This window comes from Homarus americanus, unplaced genomic scaffold, assembly GCF_018991925.1.
Source record: "Homarus americanus isolate GMGI-L3 unplaced genomic scaffold, GMGI_Hamer_2.0 scaffold36849, whole genome shotgun sequence".
In the NCBI taxonomy this organism is placed as follows: Eukaryota; Metazoa; Arthropoda; class Malacostraca; order Decapoda; family Nephropidae; genus Homarus; species Homarus americanus.
The window spans coordinates 27,948-46,786 of NW_024724075.1; the positions used below are offsets into that span (position 1 = coordinate 27,948).

The following is an 18,839-nucleotide window of genomic DNA, read 5'->3' on the forward strand; positions in this document are numbered from 1 at the left end:
CTCCTTACCACCCCCAACACTCACTCTCCTTACCACCCCCCCAACACTCACTCTTCCTCTCCACCATTAAACTCAGGCATAGTCATGAAGGGTTTTACGAGGTGTTGTGACAGCGCACCACAAACCAGACACTAGCCAGGGCCGCCTCTAAGTCACAGGTAGTCGTCAACACACTCACAGAAACGTAAACAGCACAGATATCTTCCTCTAAGCTTGTGTGTGTGTGTGTGTGTGTGTGTGTGTGTGTGTGTGTGTGTGTGTGTGTGTGTGTGTGTGTGTGTATTATGTGTGTGTTCAGTGTGTGTGTGTGTGTGTGTGTGTGTGTGTGTACAGAGGCCTCGGGGAGTTCGTAATACTGAGTAAAATTAATGACGAAATGCACTGGGAGGAGGAGTGAGAGAAGGTGACCAGAGGATGAAGGGGTAACAAGAATATTTACTCGAGGTGTAAGGTGGTGTAAGTTTGTGCAATAGTAATAATATACGTGTATAGGAAGGTAGTGGATGGTGTACAAACGAGATACCACCACCACTACTACTACTACTACTACTACCACCACCACCACTACTACCACCACCACCACACTACCACCACCACTACTACTACTACTACTACTACTACTACTACCACCACCACCACTACTACCACCACCACTACTACCACCACCACTACTACAACCACCATCGCCGCTACCACCACTTACCACAATCGTCACCAGCATCACCTACCACCCCCTCCAACACACAGCATGTAGTGGGCGTGTCTCAGTATTCATACACTCACCAACACTGTATTAATAAACTCCACACACACACACACACACACACACACACACACACACACGTCCATACATTCCTGCACCATACATAAAAATAGCTAATGTGTATTATTCTATAAACACACACTATACACACAGACATACATTACCGCCATACACAAGGAACCCACAAAAACTGTACACATTCATTAATATACACTCCCTATACACTAATATACACGATTCATTATCCTTCCATCTTTTCATCACACTAATTCACTTCAATTTCCTTATTTATCCTTCCCCTCTTCCCTCCCTCCTTCGTTCTCTACCCCCCCCCCTCCCACCCCTCCCTCCCTCACTCAATACTGTCTTATTAATTGTGTATACCAATGGTGGATCCAGTCGGGGGGAGGGGAAGAGGGAAGGGGGGAAAGAAGAAGTGGGGAAGGGGAGAGGAGAGGGAGTGAGAGATGGGGAGAGTTGTGTCGTATGGTCAAAGTACTTTCCTCCCCTCCCCTCCTCACCCTCACCATGGTTAGACAACACTACGGAGGGAGGGGGAGCTTGTATACGGTTTACGGCGGAAGGGAGTAATAGATAATTAGATAGAAATAAAGAAATAAAGGAAGAAAGAAAAAAGAAAGAAAAAGAAAGCGGCGGCGAAATCACAAGAAATATAAAACACAAGACGTAAATATCATCACACTATATCAAGATTCCGCCACACCACAAGAAGGAAAACAGATCCCGTGACCCCATCAAACACAATCAACTCACCATAATCACAACAATCACCACCACAACCACAATAGATACATCACCCTCCAACACCACAAAACCTCTGCAACAACAAAGCCGTCTTTAAATTACGATATAACATAACGAGTCCTGTCCACTCCCCGCGAGGCGCACCCCTGATACACGAGTCTCGGTCATGGCACTGTCAGAAGCTTGGCCACTAACAACACACAAATTACGGTAAAGTGACCCGGTATATAAAAAATTGCCACGAAGAACCTTACATAAATATTTTTTTTCTTTTTTCTTTTAACCTTATGAACCAATCTACTGTCTATTCTAACTTAATCTATCCTAATTTAACCTAACTGAAACTATCCAAACCTAAGCAAATGTATTTTAACCTAATCCTGTATAAGAAATTCACAATAACATGAAGAATACGATCTTTTGGTATTAACTCATATCATTGCCCGTCTTTGCAAAATACCCCTAAAATCATGAGGTTAGGTAAGGTTAAGTCAGGTTACGTTAGATAGGATAAGATTAGGGAAGATTCAGTTTGATTAGGTTAAGTTTACGGGTCAGTGGCCTTGGTCGTGGCATTTTTCTAACACTGCCCATCTGACCATACCACAAGACTCCCAACGACAATAAACTTCGTCCCCAGCAGCTTGGCATTTCTTAATACACGGCAAAATTACAGACCAGGGCATAAAGATTAATTATAATTAGACCTGATCATGAGGGAAGGAAAATGAAAGATAATTGCTATAATTAAAACTAGATTATCACGGCCGGAATTATTATGAATTGGTAGGGAGACATAATACTGTACACCCCTACGAGATGAAATGTTACATCAGTGTGTGTAAATGAAAATAATAATAATAATAATAATAATAATAATAATAATAATAATAAATGTTTATAGAAATTAAAATCTTAATTACGTTATAAAATCCATCTGGCCGTAACTATCTGTTGACAATTTAACTAGTGATCCTGAAGACCTGTGATTGCTACGTACAATTACCACACAAACTGGTTAGCAACAAAAGATGCAATATCACAGATGGAAACACGTAAATTACAAGACGATAAATTTTAAAATGAGTTAATCTAATGACCGATAAAGACAATAAAACAGCGTTACAGTATTTACTTCCTGATGATTTTCGACGAAATGTTTATTAATATAATCCCTGGGATGTATTACGAGTGACTAAAAACAATATTTTTTTTATTAATCCCGCAATTATTAATATCGCTATTCGCGGTTTATTTTCTAACCTTACCTAACTTAAGAAACATTTCCATAGCGTTAGATTAGGTTAGGTTGATTTGGTTTTTGTTTTTACCGCTATACTGATATTCAAAATGACGGATAATCCTCTTATTAACGAGATAATCCTGTATAATTAAAAGATGAAGCGACCAGTCTATCACAATGTCACCCTCGCCTCAGTGTGGCAATATGGCGTCTCCCGACTCTCCATCCCAGTAGTAATTACTATACACTCGCACAGGAAACCGGGCTGGCAAATATTTTGTCTTAATAATCTAAAATATAAATAAACACTAAATGTGCTCACTGATACCCAATTAAGAGAGAAAAAATAATTTAACGGCCGAATATTTTGCGAATTCAGAACAAGAGTAGTGTCATGAATATATTATGTACAATTACACCATCAGTTTATATAGCGTAGTGGAAGTCTTTCATAATATGGATCTCTGCTTAGGATAATGATAAGAACTTACGCTTGACTCTTTAAATAACCGTGTATAATAATAATAATAATCAGGCGCCGTCGTTTGTTCAGGATTGCATACCTATTGTCTAGGTACACGACAACAGGGGACCAGTACTACACAGCCGCAGAATTTATCCTTAAAAACACCAACTTTACATTAAACACGCACCCTTTATACTTAACACGACGTAACTTTACACTAAAACAGACTTTATATCTAAGATTCCTGACTTTAAAACTAAAACACTTAAAATTTATTCCTTATACTAAAAAACACTAAAACAATCCATGCTAATAAAACAGCCTTCATCCAAGCACCATAACAGAACAGCTTATCTATTAAAACAGTAACACTAAAACAAAACCACCAAGTTTATTACCAGGAAAGAGCACAGACTGTACACTAACTGGGGGAACATGTACAGCACGTAAGCACCATGACGAGGTAGACAAGAGGCACCTTGACGAACTCCCTACAGCAGCTGGTTACGTAAGAACACCATCGATCGCTGGCCAACCTTTTCAGCCGAGTGATTATCCCAGGAAAGCTGCCCCCACACACACACACACATATAAATTGACGCTTAGGTACGTACGTTAGTATATAATTTCCTCTAAAAAATAATGAGCGTGATTTTTTATGTTAAGTTAGTATTTAAGTTTTAGGTACTATATATAGTTAACAAATAACAACCTGTAGTCTCATCAAACACGTCTCTCGGTTGATAATTCTCTCCACTGTTCATTTCCGGGTTATTGTTTTATTATGCATTGTTTTGCTGAGAGCGCGACCTCCAGCAACATACAATAACTGCAATTAAGATGCTAAATCTAACACAGTTTTGTCTCCCATATATTTTATAATGTTGTTAGAATAATGTACAGTCCAGTAATTACAATCCTCGTGTTTAAACACCTTTGTTGAAGCGCAGTAACAATATCATAACAACAGCAACATCATGGGAAGGCCTATTCTGAGAATCTACTGGACTCGGATTCGGATTGGTTTAGGTTCGGTTATAATACCACAATTTTCAAGGCAACACGCAATTTCATCCCTAATGCCAAACCCTATACAAAAATACTAATTTCATATCTTTAAAACACTGTCTCTTCCTGCACGATACTTTGGATGTGAGAATGATTATGACTGCTTTTTCAGTGTCATGTCCAGGGCACTCGGCAGCGCCACATAAAGTGTACCCAAGTTATTTTTACTTGGTAGCCAACAAACTCCATATCATGAGTGTTGTTCAGAATTCTTGGTGTATAACACATTAAAGGTATACTTCAATTTAAATAAGACACTGCAAGTACAGTGTTCTGTACATAGACGGTACAGGTAAACAATGTGCTTAGTCAGTCCAGGTATATAATGCATGTAAACAATGTGTGTATAGAGTAAAACACACAGAGTCCAGGTAAACAAAGATGTGCCAATACAGTATATGGAAGACCTAGTTTGACAGTCAAGTGCTTTACACCCCTGGTAGTAGCTAATAATACATAGTATATACTGAAAATACTCTAACACTTAACACCATAATATCCTGACCCCTGGGGTCTTATAAACACCATTTGTAACCTCTGTTCTGTAATCCTTTTTGCACTACCGCTCATAGGATGACTATGGGATGGACAATAAACTAGCCCCAAGAAAACGTACACAAGCGCCTGGGGATCAACTGAAGATTAGACACCCTAGTTTATTTCACCTGATGATTAGACACCCTAATGGTAACCTAACGTAACCCCCCCAGGTAGCATTATGGTGTTTAATCATGAGGTGAAATAAGCTGGGGTATCTAATTTCCAGGTGATCGACTTCAGATAACAGCAGGTTTTCCATTTAATACGCCATAAGAACTGATAAAAAATGGCGAGGTAGTCATCTGGGGGAGTGGGGGAGGTTACTCAGATCCAGGTCTAGGTTTAAGTCACTTAGTGTGTTTTCATGACTGACTTATTTTTCCCCTATCCAATAGTTTCTCTTCTCTTCATTGCTTCCCTTCTTTCTTTTCTATTATTAACTTCCTGCTTCCTCCTTTCTTTACTCCCTCAACCTCCATTCTCTCCTCTACCAAATTTTCCTATCTACTCCCTCTCCCTCCCTCCCTCTTTTCTTCAACATTGTCTGTTTTCCTTACACCTCATCACGATACCCTACCGTTGTATCTCGTTCCTCACCTTTATAAGTGTCAAGGAGCCTCGAACTCTCACAGCACAAGAAAGTGACAGCAGGAAACACTGTAACGACTGATTTTAAGCAAACAATGGCTTACCTTAGTTGTCAGAGCTCATGGCAAAGCAGAATGATCTTATAATCACTCCCTCACCCAAATTAAACACCTACAGATCGTTCTACACGGGAAATTTAATTATTTTCCTCTCCAGATGCACAACGCCGACACCCTCCACCCCCAGCGCGCCAATTGTTCTCCTGAAACTTAACAGGAGACGATAATATGTCCTATGTTGAATTGTGATTGGTCGAGAGGAAGGGAGTCTCTCTGCGGCTAACCAATGAAAATCCCGATGCTTGAAGCCCTGACATGAACCTGTAGATCAGCTGATAACTGTAAACAAACACGATAACACAGAGGCTTGGTGGAGGAGCAGCATTATCTGGTCTGGTCCAAGTAGGAAAGTTTTGTTATTTTATTTGTTATTTTTCGGTAATAGCTCTCGTACTTATGGTGTTCTTTGGTGTTAAATATAATTATAATACCAAATAGCTCTCGTACTTGTGGTTAGGGTGAAGTGTACAACCTTACATGAGCAGGACATTGTTTCATACTTCCTCTGGTGAGATGTAGAACCAATTAGGATGTGTTGTGAAATACTTGTGTAGATAATTAAAAAAATACTAAAAGGTTTTACGTATTTATATATATAACGGGGGTGAATTTTATGCAGAAGCTTTGTTGTTTGTAGGTAATGATTGCATTTTAGTAATAATGCATTGTCTCGAAGGGCTTACTAAAATTAAGATACGTATTCTAAAATGGATTAGGGCGTGGTTACAGGACAAGAAACAGCTAGTGAGCATTAACTAGTGTAGTTCCCCAAGGCTCAGTACTTGGACCATTATTATTTATTATATACATAAACGACATAGATATCGGCGTAGACAGCAACATAAGTAAATTTGCTGATGACACTAAAATAGGGCGTGTAATTAAATCTGACGATGACTCCGCAAAACTACAGGAAGATCTATACAAATTTTTTGAATGGTCTGGAAAATGGCAGATGAAATTCAATGTGGACAAATGTAAAGTACTTAGTGTAGGAGATGTAAACAGGGAAACCAGATACTAGATGAACAATGATGTTATTGAGAAATCCGACTGCGAGAAAGATTTAGGAGTAATGATAAGTAGGAACCTTAAGCCAAGTAAACAATGTGTTTTTGCTCGAAACAAGGCTAATAAAGTACTTGGGTTCATACAGAGGAGTGTTAGTTACAAGACTAGCGAGGTCATCCTAAAACTATATCTTGCTCTTGTGAGACCTCACTTGGATTATGCAGTTCAATTCTGGTCACTGTATTACAGAATGGATATAGAATCCTTGGAAAGAATTCAGAGGAGAATGACAAGACTAATCCCGGGCATTAGGAACCTTGAGTACAGAGACAGGTTAAAGCGTCTTAATTTTCACTCCCTTGAGAGACGTAGAGTGAGGGGCAATATGATGGAGGTGCATAAATGGAAGGCAGGGCTAAACAAAGGGGACATTACAAAGGTACTCAAACTATCCAACCAGGAGCGAACTCGTAACAATGGTTTTAAATTAGACAAATTTAGATTTAGGCGCAAAATAGGTAAATATTGGTTTCGAAATAGAGTAGTGGACGAGTGGAACAAGTTACCAAATATCATCATTAACTCGAATATGCTGGATAGCTTCAAACATAGGTTGGATGGATATATGAGCAATAGGGGTTGGGTGTAAATGGGACTGCCCAGTATAGGCCAATAGGTTCACTGCAGTTTCCTCTGTTCTTAACTACAGACTGGCTTAACCTAACCTATCATGTGTGCTTTTCATTCCCAGTTATTTTACATTATCATTTCACCACTTATCAGCTTACTAACTGTTCAGGCAGTTGGTTGGTTTGTTCTTTATTACTTTGGTATGACCCTCAATGTCCAGTGTTAGAAGGAGACTGGATTACCAAGAAAAAACCTGTGATGTTTGGTAGGATCACACTAGATGACACCCTGGACACTTTGGTTAGGTTATGGGATAAATTATATAGGAGTGGAGACAAATTGAATTTTTTGCTAGTCATTGTTACACATTGAGAATATTGAACACGGTTAGCATTGGTACCGTCTTGGTTTGATTTGTGTCTGATAACCTTTGTTTGAAGGCCATAGGCGAAACAACACTAGCAAAGGGAATCCATTTCTGAATATGCACGTTAGAAGAGGCTGACTGTACAGTATATATTAGTAAGGAAATATGGACTTGTATGGAAAGCAAACATAAATAATATAGAGAAAGTTTTTGAAGAATAATATATCACTGATTCAAATGAATGAGAATCAATAATTCACTGTACCTGAACTGTATAATTCATAAACCTCTAATCACAATAAAAACTTAATAATGCTACCAATTTTTTGTGTGAAGTTGTAATGTTTTGAAGATACTATATATGTTTGCTACAGTCATTTACCTAAAGTTTTTATACTTTCAGAAATCAATAAAAGATGTTCCACACCATCTGCAAATGGAACGTCGGGCATTATGGGAGGCGTGGGTTTCAATCTACCAGGATCTGCAGGTGAGATAAATCTTTTCTGTGAATTTCAAATAGCTACTTGTACTAAAAAAAAAATTATTTGTAAAGTTTCATTTATTACCTGAGGAAGGGTGAGGACATAACCTCTTAAGACAGTCCTCTGCTCTTGTAAATGTTACCTATACTGTACTCTACATCCATTTAACTATTTTGACTAGTGTCTGACATTTTTGTAGTCAATATTACTGATACACATTATACTTTAAACCCAGCTACATAATTAATCATTGCACTGTCCCATATTAACCCATGAGTAATAATAATCTGTGAAACTTTTTATTACTTTGAACCTACTTAGTTATAGTTGGAGTTGTCAGGCACAAAGTTTGATAACCATTCACATTCCCTGAAATGAAAGAAGGTTTATGGGGAGGTGGGTAAGTTTGGGTCATGTCTTCATCCTTTCATAATTAAAGTACAGCAATAACATTCTTCATTGACTACAGGATATCAAGATTATAGAATAACCAGTCTATTCCATATTCATTTAGTAATAAAATCCTAGTTAAAAAATAAATGAGAAATGTGTTGTCAGATTACTTTTTTAACTGACATAAATTATCTTACATTGATAAATTTTTGTCAGAACATTTCATGTTGACAGGCCTGCAGGTTCTGCAATCGTCCAAGGTTGCTACATACATCAACAGCATCCATCTAGAGGAACTCAGGAATCTTCCAATCACAAGTCAAGTAATATCAATCCTTATCTAGTTAAGAAGAGTTATGAACAAGATGAACAGCACAAACAAAGACAACGGTTTACTCATAGTAATCAAGCGGGAATGCTTTTTGGAATTGTGGGGACTGCAGCTGCCCTTGGTATGGGCTCTGCTCTATGTAAGAGCCAAGGAGAAGATATAATTGATAAAGACTTGCCTCCTAATTCACCAAAAGCTTCTACAAAAACTAGTGTCTCAGTTGAAGAACTCTTGGACAGTCAGGAAATTCATTCAGTTGGTCGAGATGTTGCCGGCACAGAGAAATATGACCCCCGGACTCAAGAATCCTCTGAAGAAGACACTGCCAATGTTCAAAATAGTCCAAAAGCTTTCAGCACTGCAGCAATTATTGGTTCTGTTCAAAAAGAAAAATTGAGTGATCTACAGAAGACAGTGAGGAAATCTCGTCAGCTATTGAAACGTGTTATGGAGGAGGCTGGGGCACCAGGCCTAGTTATATCAGTGTCCGTGGATGGCAAGACAGTTTGGGCAGATGGTATGTTATTCTAACTTGTCAGCCTACAGTATTTGTGACATTTTAGAGCAGGAATAGTTATGCTCAACCTCTGCATATGTCTGGTTCATTTTTAAGAAATGAGTACCCTGTATGTATTAATAATAACTATCGAAAGAAATGCATCTTAAACTAAATTATACAAGTTAAATTTTTTTATATTTATGTATGGAAACGAAACCTTCTCAGACATACAGATATAATTTATGTGGAATGATTATAAAATCCTCTAAAATATTAAAATGGTGTGGATTATAACCTAACCTACACCAAGTGGTTGGGGGATTCTACAATTATAGATACTATTTACGGTAATTCTTTTCAGGTTTTGGCTTTGCTGATCTTGAGAACCATGTTCGGTGCTCACCAGATACTGTGATGCGTATAGCCAGCATCAGCAAGCCTCTGACCATGACTGCCGTTGCTAAATTATGGGAAGCAGGGAAACTGGATCTTGATGCTCCAATTCAGAAATATATTCCAAGTTTCCCTGTCAAAACCTACAATGGTGAGGAGGTAAGACACAAAGGTAGATGTATGAATTGTTAATTAGGTGCATCCATTCATTGTAGATTATATTGTTTTTTTAAAGAAGTGAGATAAAAAAAGGGAAAAGTTTTGTTTAATAGAAACTAATACAGTGAGGGTTTAAAGGAAATAGCTTAATGTTTTTAATGTGGCTTATGTAAGGTAACTATCATAGTAAAGGGTATAGAATGGTGTGCGTATGTGGGAGAGAGGTACCTTCATGCATGCATACTTACATGCATGTGTATGTGTCTTTTTAACAAAGGTTATTTATTGAAAGTATTTTGGAGCCTTTCTATGGTGACATAATATCCTTTAGTTGCAACACAACCAGTTTTTCTTATATCTAGTACAGTATAAGATATTCAGCACATTGGTCTGTATACAGTACCCTAATATGAGAATATGATTTGATTTAGATATACAGATACAGAACAGAAACTGACTCAAGAAGGTAAGGTGGTAAGGTAAGAGTGAGTGAGTACTGTATGTTAGATGTTTGTCAGTGTGGAGGAGCATACACAAGTGAGCATTAGTAAACCTGGGATTTGACTGAAGGTGTTAATGAGGCACTTTGTTGTATAACCAGAAGATATTTAGAACACAGTCAGATGTACAACAGGAAGGTGTTTAGGGTACAGTAAGATATAGATCAGGCAGGTGTTTATGAATGAGATAAATGTAAAACAGAAAGATATTAAGGGCACAGTTGGATACATAATAGTAAGAGGTTAGATGAAAAGTTGCAATCAGATCTTGTCTTCTCCAGGTGACCATAACAACCAGACAGCTTATCAGCCATCAGTCAGGGATTCGACATTACAAACTGAAAGATCCGAATAAAAAGGAAAAGGAGGAACAGAATAAAAACAAAGAAAATGTAAACAAAGTGTCAAAGAAAGCAATAGAGGAGAAAGACGAGACGAATGAAAAAATACAAGATGAAAAAGCAGTCGCCATTAGTGCAGAAGAAGTTAAAAGTGAAAAAGAGTTCTCAGACAACAAACAGAATGGAGATGAGAAGAGTGGAAATTGTATATCAGTAACTGATCGCAAAAGAATGGAGCTATACAAAATCATAAGAGCAAAAGCCAACAAAAGAAGGAAAATGATTGAAAAAGCGGAGGAAGAGAATGAATTTAACATGGAGGAATATTATATTAAGGAAGAATTTGACACCATTCAGGAGGCATTGGAACTGTTTCAAAATGATGAGCTCTTCTTCAAACCTGGTGGGTCTAAAGTCACATGTAACATTAGTGATTCTATTCCAGTAAAGTCAAAATGTATGTAAGTATTGTACTGTATGTCTGATTGAGGTACCCCGTAATTTACCAAAATACTTGACACACGGAAGTCGTATGTATCACACTTGAAAGATACGTATATCAACTAGGAGTGCCTTGGTAATAAAAAACAGTTGTAGGGGCATGGAAGAGATATGGGTGTTGGATACCATTGTGCAAGTAGTTAGGTACTATACAAAGTCAATATTGTACAAACAGATTTTAGAATTTTTGATAGACAATAGACAGATAGACTGGGAAGAAGTCACAGTTTTTCTTATTACTCAATAGATTCAGTAACTTGACAGTACAACATATGCTGTTAACTGAAGCACAGTTAACTGAAATTACATTTCAAAGTACTACAGTACATGTAGCAGCTCTAAACAAGAGAATTGAGGAACTAAAAAATATAATAAGAGAATGGAGGTAGAAAAGTATGTAAGAAGTAATAAGAGTGAGTAATGATAGAGGCAAAAATTGGAAAAAGCATGATAGAGGAAAGTCAGAATAGGCATGTGGGAAGATGTGGATGGACAAGATGAAGGAATAAACATATGAGGAAGGTATAAGTGTGGAAGTAAGTGCTGAGGTGAAGAAAAACTGTGATATTTGGCTGTGATGTATTTGTCAACAGCATGTAGGTAGCCATGGGTGTATGCAGGGGCAGGTGTGATTGGAAGCTTCTCAGGCAAGCAGTAAAGTAGTGGAAAAAGACAGTAACTAAGCCTGGAGTGGAAATTACAGTGATCCCTCGGTTAACGAAATTTCGGTTAACGAACTGCCTTCCATAAGAATCTTCAATTCTGTTAACGAACAAAAATTCGGTTAACGAATTTCTTACGAACCGACCTCAACATGTTTTCGCTTGCACTGGCCGGGCAACCAGCTTTAGTATCAGTCCGCCAATACATTAATCGGTTCTAGGGCTTAAATTCCTTACTATTTTAGTAAATATCAAGAAGTTTATACTATTCAATAATTTTAAAAGTTTAATATTCAATTTTTTAGTCATTTTAACAATTATTGAACATAATTGAAGGTAAAGTGACTAGTTTAATGCGCGGCATCCAGTCTCTTAACACAGCAAACAGGAGTTAGTCTCTCTCTGTTTTCACTGGAGGTAACATCTTGCTTGAGACTCTCTTCAACTAAATGCTTTTTTTCTGTGTTTCCAAGCAAATTATTGGTCATTTTGAAATATATTTTACATATTGACAATATATAATGCAGTGCAGTGTTGACTTAAAGAAAATAATCTTGAAATACACCAAGAGAACTAAAATTTTATGGGTGAAATGGCACCATGGGGTGACTTCTCTTCCACCCCAATGCCTTTTTCTTCCTTCTCCTCCACCCCCATTCTAATTCCCATCATCATCATCATCATCATCCAGGAGCCTTCTACATACACACCTCAAAGTAAGTGTACTTTTCTACCTTTTTTGTTGAATTTAGGCAATTTTCGGTGAGCTGGAACCAATTACCCAAAAACCCATTGAAACAATGGTTTCGGTTAACGAACAACCTGCTGGAACGGATTGAGTTCATTAACGGAGGGACCACATTGAAAAATGTTTAACAACTAAAGTAGAATGAGGTCACAGAACACTGGCTGTGAACAGGATGTATGAATGTGTGGTATTCTTAGGGCAAGGATATTTATAGCCACTGTGAAATTCCAAGCCTTCTACCTAGTTGGATTATGGGGAAAAGGCATGTTAATATAGTGAGACCGTAGTAACAGATGACAACGCACGATTCAAAGTTTACTATGAGAATGATACGATATTGAAATTTAAGTAATATTGTGATGTATATTATTTAGCAACCCATCAGTACAGTACTGCCTACACATGTTGGTATATCTTACATCTGAAGTTTGTCTCTCTCTCTATATCATGTGAGTTATTTCATGTGTTTAGTGTACAGTATTATAAACTGCAGTATCATCTACCAATAATTATACCCTCTACACATTTTCACATACTGTACAGTAATATATATTTTTTATTAAAATTGAGAGCATTTCTTTGATCAATAGTTTTAATCATATATACTGAACTGTACTCTACTTGAATGTTTACCTGACTCTTTGATAAGTTGAATCTTCTTATAAGAGCTATCAGAAACTAAAATTAGATAAACAAAGAAGTTACTGTATCAAAGATTTTAGCAATTTGGCATTAGGTGCTACATATAAAAAATTTATATGTTCTCTCCATTATGTACAGTATGGTAAATGAATGAGTTATTAATCAGCCTTCAACTTGTAGGTTCAGGTTACCATTACACAACTCATGGATGGACGGTCGTGAGTGGCGTGGTGGAGGCTGCTTCCGGGAAACCGTTTACTGAAGTCATTACTGGTCTCTTTTATGTCCTTGGGATGGATAATACATACCTTGACAAAAATAATCCCATTATTTATAATAGATCCAGGTAAGGCAAAACTACGGCATTTATTTACCCAGTACAGGTTGTACCTCTCTAGTCCGGCATTCTGTGGTATGGAACGATTTTAGTTTGTCCAATAGGTAGATAAGCAGCTTTTTTTTTTTTTTTTTTACTTATCTGAATTATTATTATTATTACAGGAGTATTAAATTTTGCCCCTCAGGCCCTAGCGTGGGTCAGTGACCTATTCCGGGTGGGCTAATCCTTAAAAAGCGTGAAATTAAGATTTCTGTTTACATCGGCAGTTAGGCTGCTCTCTCTCTCTCTCTCTCTCTCTCTCTCTCTCTCTCTCTCTCTGCTTGTCTATACAGGTACAACATTTTAACCCTTCAATATATATGAGCAGTAAATAAGTGTTGCTTTCATATTCTTATGTATACTTAGAGTAATGACGATATATTTTCACATGTGCTTATACGAGTAGTCTCCTTTTTCTTCAATCCATCGGATATATTGTTCATTGTAGGTAATTATCAGATAATAATCCTCATTATCATTATAAACAATGCCGGCAGCCGTCTCGTCTCCTCTAATATTCCACGTATTATTAATAAATTGTATTGTTAATTTTGCACACACGTACATTAATTCAATAAAAACAAATTCAGAAACATTAATTAAAATATATATGAACAGTAAATAAGTGTTGCTTTCATGTTCTTATGTAAAGTAATGATGATATGTTTTCACGTGTGCGCATGCGCACTTACATATGCGATCTCTCTTTTTTCTTTACCATTATCGTTAGCTACTTCTATTGTTCCATTTATTAACATTAAATAACATTACTTAAAACAACCATATTAATTTTACTACAGCTACAACCAAGGTCTTATTTTCTTCAGTTTTATATGTAGAACCAGTCAGTCACTGGTTTTGTAATCAACGAATACAATGCTGTATCATTTCCTCGTGTGTTTTAATATTCTACGTATTATTAATGAATTGTATTGCTCATTTTGCACACATAAACATTAATAAACAATAATGAATCTTTTGTACATTAGAGAAATGACGCTGTTTACACGATTATGCACGTCGTCTGCACGTTGGCGAGCCGTTCAAACCCGTCGAAATTCAAGTTTCCGCCGTCAGAATTGTTATTTATTTATTTTTTTGTGTGTTCCAATAAAATACGTTAAGAATTAAAAACTCGCGAAATTTGAGAAGCTACTATACGACATTTAACCCTTCAATATGTCTTCAAAGAGACCATGATGCAGAGAAAGTGGTGCTAGTGCTTCCAGGCATAAGTACAAATCACTATCTATCCAGGAAAAGGGTGAATTTCCATGGTCCGGCACCGGTCAGGTCCCGAGGTTGCCGGACTAGAGAGGTACAACCTGTACTACAATTACCTGTACTGTACTGTATTCTCCTTCATATCATTACTCTATACAGTACTGTATAAAGCTTTTACAGTCTTTACTTGTACAGTATATTGTTGCTCAAGGAGTAATTAGTTTCATATTAATAGATTTTTTTATAAAGAAATATAATGCTTGGGACACTACATATTTGTTTTATTCTGACATTATTTACAAGCTCTTCACAGATGTAGGGTGGCACAAGGTAACACAGCTCGTTATATCGAGCATCACCCAATGACCTCAGATTACCATGTTAAGCTGCCACAGGATATCAGACAACTGGATTAAGGTGCATGACATCACCTTGTCTGATGTTGGGTTAATATCTCATTAACCTAGTAAACAAGATTAAGATTAAAACAAGGTTGTACAATAAAGGCGATTTGACACACTATTGTTTTCAGAAATTAGTTACACAGAGTGAGTTACGATACTTTGTGAGGTGATATTAAGTAATTTCCTCTGTACATTATATGTTTCTCCTGATAATTCCCAGAGCTACAGTCTCTTTTGGTCAGTCACAACCTTCAAAAAGACTCCATCTGGTGGAAGTTGTTACCTTGCTAAAAAAGAATGTACTGTATTACACATTCATCAGCAATGTCTAGTTGTGTATTCTAGTGTGGAAGTTACTGTACTACTGTATTTCATTATTTACCTACAGTACTTGGTTAATTCAGTATTTATTCAGACATGGTAAAAGTTTATATCATACAGTACTTGGTTTTTCTTTGTTAAGGAACTATGTTCGTGACGTACATGGAAAGCTGATGAACGCCGCATACATAGACAACTCTTATAAGTGGGCCGGTGGTGGATTCCTCTCTACAGTTCATGACCTCAGCAAGTTTGGAAATATCATGCTGTATGCAAGCCAACACAACAGTGACGATGGTTTGTTTATATCTTTGGATAAATTCTCGTTAAACTAATTTCTCTTCTTCCTTTCCCTTAAATATCAGTTCCACCTACGGAATTTCATTGCAAATTTCTTCTTAGAGGATCTTTTGCTGAGGTTGATAGTTTGACCTTTGTTTATGATACTAACCATATTTTATTTTATTTTTTATCAGGAAGTACAGTAAAGAAAGTTGTAATACCTATACCAGTATTTGAATTACTTTGTCAGGTACCCAAAGTGTGCCAGGGATCTTGAAGGTATCAACCATGCGAGATCTCTGGACACCAGTGAAGGGCACCGGGCCCCTTGGTAGCGGCTATGGAATGGGTTGGGGCGCTGCAGAAGACAAATATTTATGTGGATTTTGTCGAAGTTCTCGACGTCATGCTTCTCATTCAGGAGGGGCAGTAGGGGCCAGTAGTTGCCTCCTGGTTCTGCCCAAGCAAGATTACAGCAGCAAAGAGCATGGGACTCCCCCTAAAGGGGTTGTTGTTGCAATAATCACCAACATGCAGGGTGTTCGCTTGAAGAACGAAGCACTGCAGATTGCTAAACTTTTTGAGAATATTCAGTAACATTTTTAGATATTTAGGACATGCATATGGGCAGTCATCTAAAGATTTAATTTTTCATAATATAAACCAAACTGTATTTTATAACAAACAAATGGATCTTGGTTGTAGGGAACCTAAAGTATGCATATTACAATAACACTGTACAGTTTTCAGATACAGGTATTTCATGTAAATTATATTGTCAAGTAATACAGTATTTGAAGAAGAAAAAATAGCATTATAAATTTATGCTAATTACAATACAATACAGTACTGTATATGGAATATAAATTGCAATTCATTAAGCACGCGTGTAAATTGTCAACTTCTTGTAGACGTCTGATGATGATAAAATCCCCAAGTAACTTAATACCATTTTATGAACTCTTAGTCTCAGAATACAATAGTTTGCTTTCCTAATAATTAAGTTACAAATTAGATTTTTTAAAGAGTGGAACGGTATATTTTAATTATTACAGTAATATTTTGGAGTTCCAAGCTGTGGGGTACAAATTTTATCTGATGACCAGGTCTTAGGTTCTGATCGTTCTTCCAATAAAATTCTCTCCAAACTGAAGATTTAAGTACAGGATGCACCTAATTGTCCCCCTTCAGTTACAATACAAAGATGTCAACCAAAATGGCACTGAAATTGTACTGAAACTACCTTAACTAAATAATGTTCTTTGAACCTCAGTCAATGAAAAAAAAATAATGTAAGAATGATTGTAATACAGACATAATTAGGGTGTGAGGGACATTTCTGTTGATGGTACATACAGTCTAGTCTTGTTAGGGCTCCTAATTCTTCTACCCTGCAGTGGTAGGGAGCTGTGTACAGGATGTTAGATTTAACTTTTGTACAGTCAACAAAAAAAATTCTGCACCTTTATGGTGTTATACAATATGACATACCGGACCAAGAATTCTGAAAACACTCATTTACGTGGGCGATTCCTGTTAATGTCTCTGTATTAACTATGGTATATGATATAAAAAATACATCATACTGGTTATACAATGCATCACACAACCAGAAATACCAACCTTACCATATTAACATGGCCTCAGTCAGTGATCGTTGCAGAAGCCATCAGACCAAGGGGTGCAGAATATTTTTTGCTGACTGTACATACATTTAATATAAAATAAAATTAAAAAATATAAATATATAGTGTACACATTTAAATTGTGTAAAATATAACAGATTCTGTACAATATGTATAAGTTTTATTGATGTGCTGAGGGAGTTGTTAATATTTTGAGTTATTATGAAAGTGAGTTGACCAAAGAGTTACCAGAGTAATCAGAAGAAATTTGTCAACAAAATGAATTGCACCATACAACCTTGTGAGCATGCTATTAACATCTTGTAAGCTCTTTCTACCCATGGCACAGGGTGGACTGTTTTAAAAGCAGACACTCTACCCACACTTGCTAATATTTTTTCTCACTACCTGCCTTATTCGCTTACAGTGTTACCCTCTACTAAAAGTCCCAACGATATCCATCTGCTTTTATCCCAATCCTTTATTACACCCCAAGTTTGCACAGCTGCAGCACATTAGCTTTTTGTTAAGAAAGAATAGCTTTTCAGAATATTGTTCCCTCAGGATGATGATGTGCCTTATTCTAGTGACAAAAAAAAATAATTCTTCTCCTTATTAATGTAAGATCACCAAAAATTAATTATTGTAATTTACACTTATATTTTCTTTCATTCATTGTCATCATTTATTCTTACTGCTCAAAAATATATACTGTACAGTCAGTCTCCGATTTACGACGGGGGTTTGGGACCGACGACCAGGTCGTAAGTCGACTTGGTCGTAAGTCGAAAATGCAAAAATAATACATAGAAAATCTAAAATGGGTGTTTCTTATTCTTCTCAGCACCACGGGAACTCTCACTTTTATGCTTGCTAGCCATTTTAAAGGGAATTACAAACGGAAATTTTGTCAGTACACAGAGCGATCACAAATGTCGTGACTCGAAAATACGTAATTTGAAAAAAAAATTTTACGACTGCGGCGATTGTAAGTCAAGGAGTACCTGTATAGTATTCTGCTATGATAATTACTATATCTTCTTCAATGCTCAAAATCTAGTTTTCTACTGTCGCTTCACACAAGCCAGCATCATCCATCAGCACCATGTCCTTCCCCAAAAACCTCTACACCAAATTTTTCAGTTGTTAATGCACACTCTTCCTTTTGTAATGTCTATCCTCTTCACATCTAGTGTATCCTTCCATCTAGGTCTTTGCCTCTACACTTTGGATATTTTGCTTATGCACTATTTGCTATTGCTAATGTTCTTATATTCTTATATAAATATTTTTCAATAAATATATAGTACAGTACTGTATAAGAATAAAATAATTATCTAAAAGTGTTGCAATTTTTTACATTAAGCTCTTTAGTGTTCCTCAAATAACT

At 36.8% G+C, this 18,839-nt stretch overlaps 1 protein-coding gene and 1 long non-coding RNA gene across 5 annotated transcripts in view; one reads left to right on the top strand and one right to left on the bottom strand.

The window, feature by feature from the left end:
• Positions 1-5,683, bottom strand: part of LOC121864019 — a 33,027-nt gene extending 27,344 nt beyond the window's left edge. Inside the window, exon 1 of the long non-coding RNA XR_006088534.1 lies at positions 5,538-5,683. This is a non-coding gene — a long non-coding RNA (uncharacterized LOC121864019). The remainder of the gene's footprint in view (positions 1-5,537) is intronic.
• Positions 5,682-18,108, top strand: LOC121864017 (serine beta-lactamase-like protein LACTB, mitochondrial). 4 transcript variants are annotated; one of them, XM_042362894.1, is made up of 8 exons: positions 5,682-5,898; positions 7,964-8,050; positions 8,673-9,286; positions 9,630-9,820; positions 10,602-11,064; positions 13,395-13,560; positions 15,685-15,839; positions 16,075-18,108. In XM_042362894.1, exons 2-8 carry the CDS (start codon positions 7,977-7,979, stop codon positions 16,419-16,421), a joined length of 2,010 nt encoding a protein of 669 aa, XP_042218828.1. In that variant the 5' UTR covers positions 5,682-5,898; positions 7,964-7,976; the 3' UTR covers positions 16,422-18,108. The 4 variants fall into 4 exon arrangements, with proteins under 4 accessions (XP_042218828.1, XP_042218827.1, XP_042218829.1 ...); XM_042362893.1 differs by having other exon boundaries at positions 5,682-5,894; XM_042362895.1 differs by having other exon boundaries at positions 5,682-5,883.
• The last annotated feature ends 731 nt before the right edge of the window (positions 18,109-18,839 follow it).